This window comes from Ictidomys tridecemlineatus, chromosome 2, assembly GCF_052094955.1.
Source record: "Ictidomys tridecemlineatus isolate mIctTri1 chromosome 2, mIctTri1.hap1, whole genome shotgun sequence".
NCBI classification, from domain to species: Eukaryota; Metazoa; Chordata; class Mammalia; order Rodentia; family Sciuridae; genus Ictidomys; species Ictidomys tridecemlineatus.
In genome coordinates this window covers 129,025,081-129,037,453 of record NC_135478.1, presented here as the reverse complement: position 1 = coordinate 129,037,453, position 12,373 = coordinate 129,025,081, and the positions used below count along the sequence as shown (strand labels likewise).

Sequence of the window (12,373 nt, the reverse complement as noted above, 5' to 3'; positions counted from 1 at the left end):
ATGGATAAAGAAACTGTGGTATATATACACAATGGAATATTACTCCGCATTAAGAGAGAATAAAATTATGGCATTTTCAGGTAAATGGATAGAGTTGGAGAACATCATGCTAAGCGGAGTAAGCCAATCCCCCAAAACCAGAGGCTGAATGTTCTCTTTGATAAATGGATGCTGATTCATAATAGGGGGAGGGGGATGGGAAAAATGGAGGAACTTTGGGCAAAAGAGAGGGTGGGGAGGGGAAGGAACATGGGGGGGCAAGAAAGATGGTGGAATGAGATGAACATCACTACCCTAGGTACATGTATGACAACACATATGGTATGATGCTACATTGTGTACAATCCAAGAAATGAAAAGTTGTGCTGCGATGTGTAAAATTAACCAAAAAAGAGAAGAAAAAAAAAGCTTTTTTAGTATATGGTGCCATAGTTATAGAATCCATAAAAGTCAGTGTCAAATGTACATTGTAAAATTTTTACTTGAACACTTGACACAAACAAGTGAACTTCTAGAACTCAAGTAGGTGTTAGAGTCTTCATTGAACTCCTCCACTGAAAGTTTCCATCTGCCTCTGACCCAGAATATTCACTAGGATGGAAGTGGGAACTCTCTGTGGGGCTGTGAGCTGTGCCCTGGCCAGTTACCCTTCCCCCTTCCCCCAGCCTTTCCCCATGTTTTCCTGCTGTCTTTATCTTCATATACTTCATTCCTTTTGAAAAAAAAACTTTTTTTGTTTAAGGTTTACAGTGACTGCTGATTATAAATGTTACATAATTCATGTGTGTTATATATTTTTATATCTATATAGATAAAGAGAAAAGTCCAAATAAAGAAATCAAAGTTAAATAAGATTCCAGAATTTAGAAAAAATTACTATCTTAATTGGCTGGTTTAACACTGTTCTAGAATACTCCTGGGCATATGCACAATTATGCAAATATAGGTAGCTAGATATTTACCATTTTACATGGTCTGGTGTCCTGATATTTCATGCAATAATGTTGTAGGCTTCTTTCCACATCAATAAAACTAACTCTGCATTATTAAAAAGAAAGTGTGATTCTCCAACAGCCCAGAACAATTTCGTAAGCAGAAAAGTGAGTAAAAACAAAAGTTAATTCCCTTTTTCATTTGTTCATTAATAAAGTTTGGCTCAGTGGGAAACTGTCCCCTATCACCTGAGCCTCTAGCATGGGAGGCTGGCACAGGTAGAGAGAGCAGCTTCCATGTTGTAGTGAATGCCTTGAAGGAGAAGTCTGATGGGACCCTGGAGACCATCACTGCAGGGACCCATGGGAACTCTTCCCTTTTCTAGGGTCAACATCTGTAATGGCTCCCTTGTCTCCTTTTCAGATGGCTCATTCCTGCTATAATGTCCCCACTCCTCTCTCCAGAGGGTTCCCTGACCTCGGGAGTTAATTGTTTAACAGTTAAACAGTCCATTGTTTGCGTTACATTTAATGTTTCCTTCTTAAAAACCATACTCCTAATTTTAGCACCTCACTGTTTCCTCTTCTCCTTTTCTTTGAATCCATTCTTAGTACCCCCCTTTTTTATCTGCTAAAATCCAGAACTTACCCTGACATGGGAAAGTCCCTGCATTATCTGGCTCCAGCTGGTGCTCAGATCCCACAGCCTGCTAATTCAGGATGGTTTGGCCGCTCCTGGTTGGGTTGTGTCTGCTCCGACCTCTGTCCCTGGCACTTTCCTCTCGTCACCAGAAGCCACCTCCCTATGGATACCCATGTGACTCATTTCTTCAATTTATCTGCGCTTTGCTTAAATATTTCTTCCATGGTGACCTTGCCTAATGCCCCTGTCTAAAAATTCATCCCTTTTATTGTTTGTAACAACTGCTGCTTTCCTCCTCATAGCATTGATCACTTCCTGACTCCATTTGACAAATCTCTTCGTTTATTGGTTGATTTTATGTCCCCTGCCATATGTTAGAATGAAGGAGTCTTTAATGGTAGGCCCTCTTTCTGTATGGTTCATGTATGTATCATAGGCCCATTAATATGGTTTGCACCTTTGGTTGGTTTCAGTGATGGATAGTTATTGTGTGAATCTAGAGCTCACTTTGGCATGGGAAGACAGAGAACCCAGCAGTTACCCCAGGATTGGGGTTAAAATGTCCACATTTAAAGGATAGGTACAGGAGAAGTTGTTAGTGGGGAGACTGAGAAGCTGCCTAGCAGTGGTGGAAAGCCAAGTGTTGTTCTGAAAGCTAAGAGGGGTGAGGGAAGGAAGGAACGGGCCGTGTGGCCAGTGTTATCAAGCACAGCTGAGCAGGCAGGAAGGAAAGGTGTTGAAAACTTCTTGCTGGATTTAGGGACATGACCTAAATGGTGTCCTTGTCGTGTATTAGAAATGGAGCCCCGTTAGAATATTTTGAAAAGTGAATGTTGGAGAAATAGGGAGATGTTTATTTACCAGTTTTTGCATATTTTATAAACAATTACCTATAATCAATTGCTGTCATTGATTGAGGAGAGAAAATGGTTGGTCCCAATTAAAGTGGAAGAAATTGAAGTCATAGAACAATGACCTCTTTCCTTCCTCTGAGTTGTGCTGTCTATAGCAGGTGTCAGAAGATTGGGTTGGGCTGTGGCTACTTGAGGGACCTCAAATTAGTTGTGTCTCCTGCATGGGTCTCCTTCATGCATTTGTATACCTTCAAAGCAGAAACACTAGCCACAGCAGCCCTACCTAAATCCTAGGCCTGTTGAGACCTTGCTCTTGGAGGCGCATGATTTGTAAGATGACTTTAAAAAGCTCAGATGGGTGCAGTACTCATGAATAATTTCTCTTGCCCTCAATTGCTGACTGAATATGCCCTTACAGATTCTTGAACAACGTCGGTTTCTTTTTCCCTCTGATAATGATGTTGACTTGGATGGTATCCGTGGCCAGCATGGTCCGAAAACTGGTTTATGAGCGGGAGATCCAGATAGAAGAGGTAAATGGCCTTAACCTTGCTTGTGAGACTTTGGAAATGAATCCTGGGCAGTGACTTGCTCAGGCCTTTCTGTTTTGCCTCTCTCTTCTCAGCTGGGCCTCCTAGGTATGGTCCCACTGCATCCCTATTGTAGGAACATCAGGTTATGTTGAAGTCTGAAGTGCTGCCAGATTTTAACAGATATTTCTTATTGAGATGGAAGAAAACCAAAGAAGAACCATATGACACTGAAAGATCAAATCCAGCATTGCTCACTTAGCGACTTTCATAAAAATTAGAAAGACTTAACAGCAGACTTTCCACCTTAATCTGTCATTAGAACTCTGTGCGAAGGCCTTGAATTTTTGTCCTGATATTGCTGCAACTTGAAACCATCAGACTTAAAGAATGAAAGATGATAAAAGTATCTGGTGAAGACGTGACTGTCTGTTGATTTCTGAAGAGCAGTGAGAACAGTGACGAGGGGTGCAAGTCATTGACTTATTGAGTATTTATTAATTTGCAGAAATAATGTGTTGAAGTTAAATGTACTGTTCTTCAAATTTGACAAATGATGCAGAGCACTTGCATCCCTGTTTAGCATTTTCCCATTTACTATCTATCTACTCATGAGTGTTTCTCCCCCACCACTGAGTATCCACTTGCTGGGCTCCCTGCTGCCACCAGCCAGCTGGCCATCCAGAGTGTGTCTGAGAGGCACATGTACTCCTTCCACACTCATCAGCACCATGCCCAAAGATAACACAATACGATTGGTGAGAAAACAGTAGTTTCATGGAAGAATTGCTTTATCTGTATTACTTCAACCAGGGGTATTTTGAAAAACATATTTTCTAAAACAGGCAGTGATCCTCCAAATTAAGATGCGTAAGCACCAGTGTTTCTTTCCTTTCTCTTTGTCCTTATTAAGAGAGAGAGAGAGAGAGAGAGAGAGAGAGAGAGAGAGAGAGAGAGAGAGAGAGAGAGAACAAACTAACACAAATGAAATGCAAAATGAACAAAAGTGAAAACAAAGATAATAAACCCTCAGTAAACAAAAAAACATAATGGGACTGTAGTTCACCAAACTTGAGGTCTAAGCCACCTGCCTCTACCCATTGAAGCTCTGTTCTCACTGGTGAGATTGTTTTAATGTCTGAGTTTCAGTTCTCCCCTGAAGCAGTAAAGACCTACTTTGTAAGGTGCTCATGAAAATCACATGCTGAGCTCTGGATCAAAGTGCCCTTTCTAGGGCTGAATTTGCAAGTCATGCCAGTTTACTTTCCATTGGTACTCCTTCTCTGTCCCACAAGCTGCCCTGTTCTTTCTGTGGTACCTCCTGCTATGACAACTCTGGGTTTTCCCTCTGTTGACAGTACCTGCGGATGATGGGAGTACATCCAACAACTCACTTCCTGGCTTGGTTCCTGGAGAATGCAGCCGTGCTGACCTTGAGCAGTGCTGCTCTGGCCCTCATTCTGAAAGCAAGTGGCATCTTCACCTACAGCAATGCAATCATCATCTTCCTCTTCCTCCTGGATTTTGGGGTGTCAGTTGTTATGCTGAGTTACTTCTTGAGTGCATTTTTCAGCCAAGCTAATACAGCAGCCCTGTGTACCAGCCTGGCGTACATGATCAGCTTTCTGCCCTACATAGTTCTGTTGGTTCTGCACAACCAACTAAGTTTTGTTATTCAGACATTTCTGGTAAGTGAGTTGTTCTGAAAAGGTGCAAAATAAAATAAAACAGGGATCTACGCAACAACACCAAACCACCACCCTTAACTTGCCAGTTTATCATGTTCTGACCTAAACAGGATTTCTGATATTTACTTTCTTTATTCTACCCACAGATGAAAAACTTACAGTAGTAGTTCATTGAAATTGTGGTGGTTTTGCTGGATGGCAGCCCACTAAGAATCGTCATTTTTCATGTAATAGAGGCTCTTGGAAGACTCTGAGAAATCAGTGGCATCCTTAAAGATGCATATCACTTTAGTTTCTTTTTTTTTTTACGCGTGGAAAGAAATAGACTTCTAAAGCTATTTTAAAAGTAAAAAATAAGCATTTTTCTTGATGCATCATGAATTACATCACATAAGTGGAAAGATCTCTCTGTTAGCAATGTCAGAATCGCTCATCCATTAAAATGTACCTTATGAAAAAGAATGAGAATGCTTTCAGGTCTGCAATATAAGATACATAGAAGATAGAAACTTATTCTTTTATGACTATTGTCCAGCAAGCCCAGTGCCTGATGTAGCAGGAACCCAATTAATGTGGGAGGGGTAAACAAATCACTATTAAATCAGTCTTTCATTAAATCAGTGTCATAACTATACCCATTTGCATTATGCTTGAGTCTTTATGTTCTCCAATAGGTCAGATGATTTTCTTATATTGCAGTCTATTTGGATGTGTATATGGAGCCACTTTGAGGAGGTACCAGGGAGATTTGGTTGGAATCTGAGGGGTATTTAAAGTCTTTTGAAAGTCCTTAGCAGCCCCAGTTAGTGTATCAATCACTTTTATACTCATTTATGGCCCAAGAGTGAAATATATCTGTGAAAGCCCAATTATTTTTCTTTAACTCCAATAAACCACTGAATGCTATGGTTTTTTTAGTCATGTACACAAAGCATTGATATGCATACACAGTAAAAAATGGTTCCATTCAATTAATGTTTGGTCCGTTGATTTGTGTTTATTGATTTGAATATCTTAATTCACCATCTGTGATAACAAATAATTTGGTGCTAATATGAATTAGGTGTTTTTAGAATAATTAACACAAGTGGGACCATTTAGTGTCCCTCCCATAGAACTGGGTAGAAAGAGCCATTGATGAGCTGAGCTAAATTTCTAATGCTGTCAATTTTATTTTTACTTCAGTCTTTATATTTAAGGTTTATATATATTCAGTACTTGATTTCCTTTTTACATATTCAAATGTTTTCTAACAATTGGAAAAAATCTAACTCTGGTACATTATATTTGTAAATGTAAGATGCTTTTTCAATAGGCTTTCTATTTTTTTGTTTTCTGACATAGGTCCTCCCCACTGAAGATAAAATAACATTTTCCTTCAGTACACTCTCTTTCTAGTGTAGAATAATGTCCATATTCCATCAGTCTGTTTGCAGTGTGCTCCAGGGCATTCACTTAATAATAAAAAAAAACAGTAAATTGCTCCATTCCATTTTCTACTGTTTCTTGTTACACATTTCTGTATACAGTGCATTGGATTTATGACACTTCAAGCATTGCAGAAAAGAGAAGTAATTCCTTTTAACATTAAAAACTAGCTTGTTAGCACACTGTTCAGAGAGGGTTGACAGTCTGCTAAGACTTTCAGGCTCAGATATTTAAATTACTGCCTGAAGCAATGGTTTGGCATCCTCGGAATCAGAAAGTGTCATGGTGTCTCTCTTTGAATTTGGTATTGTGGATTTTCTGTGGTCCCAATCAAACACTAATGTACTGTTTTTCTCCTTACTCCACCCATCTGTGGGCAGTGCCTCCTCTCAACAACTGCCTTTGGACAAGGAGTATTTTTCATTACATTCCTGGAAGGACAAGAGGCAGGTAAGAGGACACATTTTTGGAAAATGACTCTCACTGACTCAGGTTTTTGGAAACTTATAGGTATTCTGCAAGTGATATAGTAGAAAGGCTGCATTACCAAGTGAAGCATTTGGAAGGAGATTCTGATATTTGATTTCATTGATGAAAATACTTCCCACCATCAATTTGTCTCCATTTTGAGAACAATCAAGAATAACCCTGGTGTTTGATTGATGACATCTTCCTGTAGATGTCATCAATCAAACACCCAGATAGTGCTTGGACCTTTCTTTGGACATCCTTGATACATGCTCAACACAGGGACCTTCCAGAATCTTCTAGATGTGCCCTTATATTCCACCTTGCTAGAGTATTATTGAATTAGGATCCATCTCTTGGGTTCCTCTGCTCCTTCTTTCTACTTTCCTATAGTTCCCTCTTACAAATGACAACGACTAACGAATTTATCAGCTCCTATCTTTACTATTTGCTGGGTTGCAGCATAACCAGTATAGAACAGAACACAGCTATTTCCTCCAGTTTAAACATATTTTATTCCCATTAATACAGCTTAAAATAAGTTTTTTAAAAAATTGTTGACAGAATTTTTTACTTGACATTTTGACAACTGAACTTCTAAACAAGCATAGATAAATTTCTTAGATATTTTTATGATTTCTGTAAAGATAGGTAAAATATATGCTATAAAACTCTAGCTCTTGTTACATCAGCCACTTTATTTGTAGTTCTTAGGTTTCCCTGACATTTTCAATAAAACATGTTGTTATTAAATAGATGAGTAATTCTGAGTGTTTCCTCCTGTATTCCTCAAACTGATCTTTAAACTAAAGCAAATTAAGAAATTCAGAAGAAAAATGGTCTCTATTAGACTATTTGAATAGTTTGGTTCCAATTCCAACAAGTGGATAAAGACTAAAACATGTATTATTATTGAGTTATAGGTTAGTATTATAGGAAACATTTGAAAAATGAATGTCTTTTTAAACTTATATTTTAATCTGTAAATAAATTTCAGAAGCACTGTAAGAAAACAAATTCTTTCCCACCCTGTATTTCCCATGTAAATAGGATTCAAAAGATATTTTTGTGTCTATTTATGTGTTTTCCAAGAGCAGAGAGAATTAAAAATTTAGAATTTGTGTTCTCAGGAGTCTTCTTTTTACTTACCAAAAAAGAAATGCTTATTTTCCCATAATGTGAATGGCTTTTAGTTGAGTAAATAATACTGAAGGTAAGTAAGGTGACCTTTACAATTTTTTTAAATTGTAGAAATTAAAATGATACCAAGGTTTCCTCTACCTGACACACTGAAATAGATGTATACGCAGAAAGCCAACATTTCCTTTAAAGAATTCAGTCAATGGTATTAACTTTCCTTTTGTTTTGCCTTTATTCAGCTCTACTTGAGCCTCCAGAATTTATTAACTCGTCTCACCAAAATCTACAGTCAAAGAGGGAGTGCAATTCTAACTCTGACCTTTTCTACCAGGGATCCAGTGGAATAATATGTACCAGGCTCCAGAACCAGGGGGCATGACATTTGGCTGGGTTTGCTGGATGATTCTGTTTGATTCAAGCCTTTATTTTTTATGTGGATGGTACTTCAGCAACTTGATTCCTGGTAAGAAATCTGCACTTTATAATAAAGTCAACTTAAAAAATAGTTTAAACCTACCCACATGAATTTTGGCATAATTATTTATTCTTATAGAAGATATCTGAAAGGGAACTCATAGGACATATTTTAAAAGGAGCAGTGACTTTTTGAGGTGCTTGCATCCCAGGTGAAAAGTCAAAGGTCAGGTGAGGGGTTAAACAAAACAAATACAGGGTGAAAGTCCACCAAGCCCACTTAGCAGATTCCAATGGGTAGGCTCTGTCAATCATATTCAGAAAGGCTCCTAATTTTTCCAGTGGAGTATCTGAGGGAGATGGGCATGAGGGGAGTTGGGGAAAGAGAATCTGAGGCCCATGATGATGATGGCTCCCAGACAGTAGGCTACGGATCAGGGTACCCTGGACCAGGAGCCTAACCAAGGGAAGTGGAGGGACCATGTCCTCAACCAGCAGCTGGTCGGTGGGAAAATATGGAAGGTGGCCAGGCTGAACAGGAGGACTTGGAATTGGATTGGCTGAGGGTCAGGAGCCATCTCCACACTCAAGGCCATCAGTAGGGCTTCTCCAAGTGTGGTACACTTCCTTTTCAGTGTGTAGAACACTCCCTGGGGGTTGGAAGATGAGCACACCCATCACAGGGAGAATCACCAAGGGTGGATTGTCTCTGCTTGGTTAGGAGGGAAAGAAGTGTGCCTTTACTTTTATGATTCATGCCCCCAAAAGCATAAATCACACTTAATTTTTTAAAAGTTAGAAACAATGTTTTGATGGTATTGAATTTTCTTGCTGAATATACATATGACTTTGACTACATATTTCCAAAAGAACTGGAATCTATCCTTTAAAATTAAGAGTGATAAATGGAAATTCCAATTACATGCAAATGAAAATGGAGAGTTAGAAGGGGGGAACAAAAAGCCTAGTTAATTCTGTCTGTGAAAACACATTCCAGACTTGGAGAGATCATGCATTCTTTAAGGACAGATACATGTAGAAACAATGTGGGTCATTGAAAAACTTATTTTACAGAAAAGGAGGAAACTATGACATTAAATAGTAGAGAGAGGGCATTATTTTGGTAAAACTTAGAATGTATCATCTTGATACTTGGAATAAAATTTAAGAAAAGATGGACTGTAGGAAATAAGAGATTATGAAAAAAGAATTGCAAAGGCCTTAGCAAACTATATGAGAAACAGTTGGATATTGAAAAGAAAGAAATGTTACGAGATAGGCATGTGATGTCAATATAAACGGTAAAGAAGCAGTAATGAGCATAAAAAAAATCAAAACTGGTTGTCACCAGCTGGCCGGGCTGGCAAGATGTGCTAGGGTCAGAGGAGCTGGCTGCATCAATAAACTGAGAAAAAGGTGAAGAAACTACACAAAACACGAATGTGAGTTTCTAAGGTCGAGGACAGCACTGCTCGGTGACCCCAAGGGTCAGCTCCATGCTGGGCATCACTGGAAAAAGCAAGAGAGAGAGCACACCTGGAACCCCCCTGTTTATTGGGCAAAAGACATTTGATAGAATATTTCACCCAAATAAGGCAAGGGGTAGAGTTTTGAAGGGTGGAGTTTTGCTTGGTGATGTCCTGTGGTCAGCAGATTGGTTGACATCTTGGCAAGTCACACCCATCTCAGGTGCTGTGTGGCATCACAGGCAGAGTGAGAGGAAAGGCACCGTTGCCTTGCATAGCCCCATCAGCACCCAATGCCAGACCAGTCCCCTCATATGCTCAAATGCCCATAGCTCACACACAAAGAGCCAATGGATGGTTCACAGCACCTGGTCTGGATAGATGAAGATGGAGTCCTGGAGGACGAGGAGGAAGTCACTAAGAATAAGGGTAAAGTGGCTATCACTCCTGAGAGGGGTAGGCATCTTTGGAATAAAGGGCACAGGAAATGGTCATTTGTCAAAGGACGAGGAAACCTAGATTTGCCGAGGAAGTGATCATCACAGTATAGAAAATTAATATGAAGGAAACTTATCTGAATAGAAAATAGCTGATGACTTGAAAGAGAAGCATCCTACAAGCACAAAGATTAGCAAAAACAAGATACCTACAGCAATGATGAGATGAGGTGAAATGTGTTTGGGGGCCAATGGTCATCTGATTTCCTCTCTACCATCAGAACATGAGGCATGAGGATCCTGGGGGCAATATTTTCATATATTATAGTAAAGCAAAGGAACTCAATTAAATTTCCCTCCAAATCCCACATCAATCTTTTTCTATTAGATTGAAGTCCTATGCGAACAAACTGTTTTCCCAGACTAGAAGGTAGATGAGTCAAGCCAGGCCAGGGCATAGCCAACTTCTCAGGCCCTCTGGGCATTTGCAGTGAAAGAGCCCCTGGTAGAACAAGTTTCAGGAAAGAGAAAAAGGGAGAGAGGGTGAGGGGAGAAAGAGATAGAGAGATATCAGAGAAAGCAGTCCTGGCTGCCTTCCAATTCTACATCCTTCTGCAGCATAACTGAGCTGAATTTGAACAAAAGGGAGCCATAGCTGTAGCTGGTAGATGTAGTTAGGCTTTTGGATATGATGATGACGATGATGATGGTGATGATGATGATGATGATGATGATGATGATAATTTGAGATGGATAGCATTCCTCCATGCCTGTGTCTTGGTGAGGATGATCTAGTCTCCCGGGAGGCACTGATGTTGTAGGAGTAAGAATGGAAAAGGTGAGAGGAGAAGGGGTGAAAATGCACATAGAGGGACATTCATCAGGTTCACAGAAGTCTCCTGCCTAACAGATGCTGGCCAAGGGGCTGCGGGCCATGAAGACTGGGGAAGGTCTGGGAATTCTCTGTGTTCTCAGTGCAGTAGGGAGGGTGCAGAGGGAATGAGAGGACTAAGGGTGAGGAGCAGCTGACTATCTTCTAGCTCAGGGCACCCCTGTAGCTCTCAGTGTCCCCTGTAGGTGTTTATGATAAACAAGAAACTAAATGCTAAGTGAAAGCTTTAGCCACTGCCAGAAGAGACAAAACAGAAATATCAAAAAATGAGGTAAACCCATTATTATTTCTAGTTTGTATAAATTCAACTGAAAAATGGTACAATGATTGATCATAGATACACAAAAATTTTAAGCATTACTGTATATCAGCAATAAATACACAGTATAAATGGCAAGAAATTTCATTCTTAAAAGCAATAAAATGGTCTCTCATCATGAATCAATGTAAAAGAGAATATGTATCAAAAAAATTAAAATGGCAAAGAATATAATTTATAGTTGAATGAATAAAAAGAGATACTTTATCAGTGAACAGGGATATTCATCATTATGAGTGTGTTGCTTTTCTCCAATTAATGTACAAATTTCTATGGTTTTAAATAATGTAACATCTAATATGCAGCATTATGTTAATGTAATATAATGGAACTTACATAAGTCATTGAAATAAAAGTGCCAAAGAGAGGAATATGTTTTTAGTTGATAAAATGTTTCTGAAGGATAGCTAGAAATATAAATCTGTAATAATGACCCCAAATTATTAAAAATGATGAGGAAGAATGGAGATGGCTGATGATTTACATAAGGTTCTCACTATAAATTGACAAGGATTTAAACAATGGCATGCTCATGGAACACAGAGCAATGGAATAGATTAGAAAATTCAATAACTGATTCAAGGGTCTATAATTTACTGTGATAAAATTGACATTTTTAATTAATGGGAAAGGATATGATATTCTTTAATTTTTAAAAAGGTGAAACTCTTATTCATAAATTCTTTGGAAATAAATATCATTGAAATTAATGAAGAGGGCTGGGTATGTGGCTCAGTGATAGAGTACTTACCTAGCATAGTTAAGACCCTGGTTTTAATCCCTTGCACTGTTATGTCCGCCCCCTGCCAAATAACACTAAAATAATGAAAAATAGAAACAGGAAAAAGTGATTTTCAGATGAGGGAAGGACTTTCTAAATATAAAAGACATAAATCATAAAAGTTCACAAGTTCCTTTGATAAGAATTTGTTAATATTTCAAAATATTCAAATAATTAAAATGATAGGACAATTTATAAGCTTATAAAGCTTTAAATACTCGGTGAAAGAAAAGTTAAAATTCTCAAATCAAGTTTAAAAATAACATGTTGTTTGGCGTGGTGGCCCATACCAGCAATTCAAAAGGCTGAGGCAGGAGGACCACAAGTTCAAGGCCAGCCTCAGCAACTTAGTGAGGCCCTAATTAACTTAATGAGACCCTG

The 12,373-nt window shown here is 38.8% G+C and overlaps 1 protein-coding gene across 1 annotated transcript in view; it reads left to right on the top strand.

The window, feature by feature from the left end:
- The window catches only part of Abca13 (ATP binding cassette subfamily A member 13), a 422,085-nt gene that overhangs the window by 168,838 nt on the left and 240,874 nt on the right, over positions 1-12,373 (top strand). Inside the window, exons 32-35 of the mRNA XM_078039756.1 lie at positions 2,848-2,962; positions 4,318-4,647; positions 6,456-6,525; positions 8,015-8,146. Of these exons, the coding sequence (XP_077895882.1) occupies positions 2,848-2,962; positions 4,318-4,647; positions 6,456-6,525; positions 8,015-8,146 (647 nt within the window). The remainder of the gene's footprint in view (positions 1-2,847; positions 2,963-4,317; positions 4,648-6,455; positions 6,526-8,014; positions 8,147-12,373) is intronic.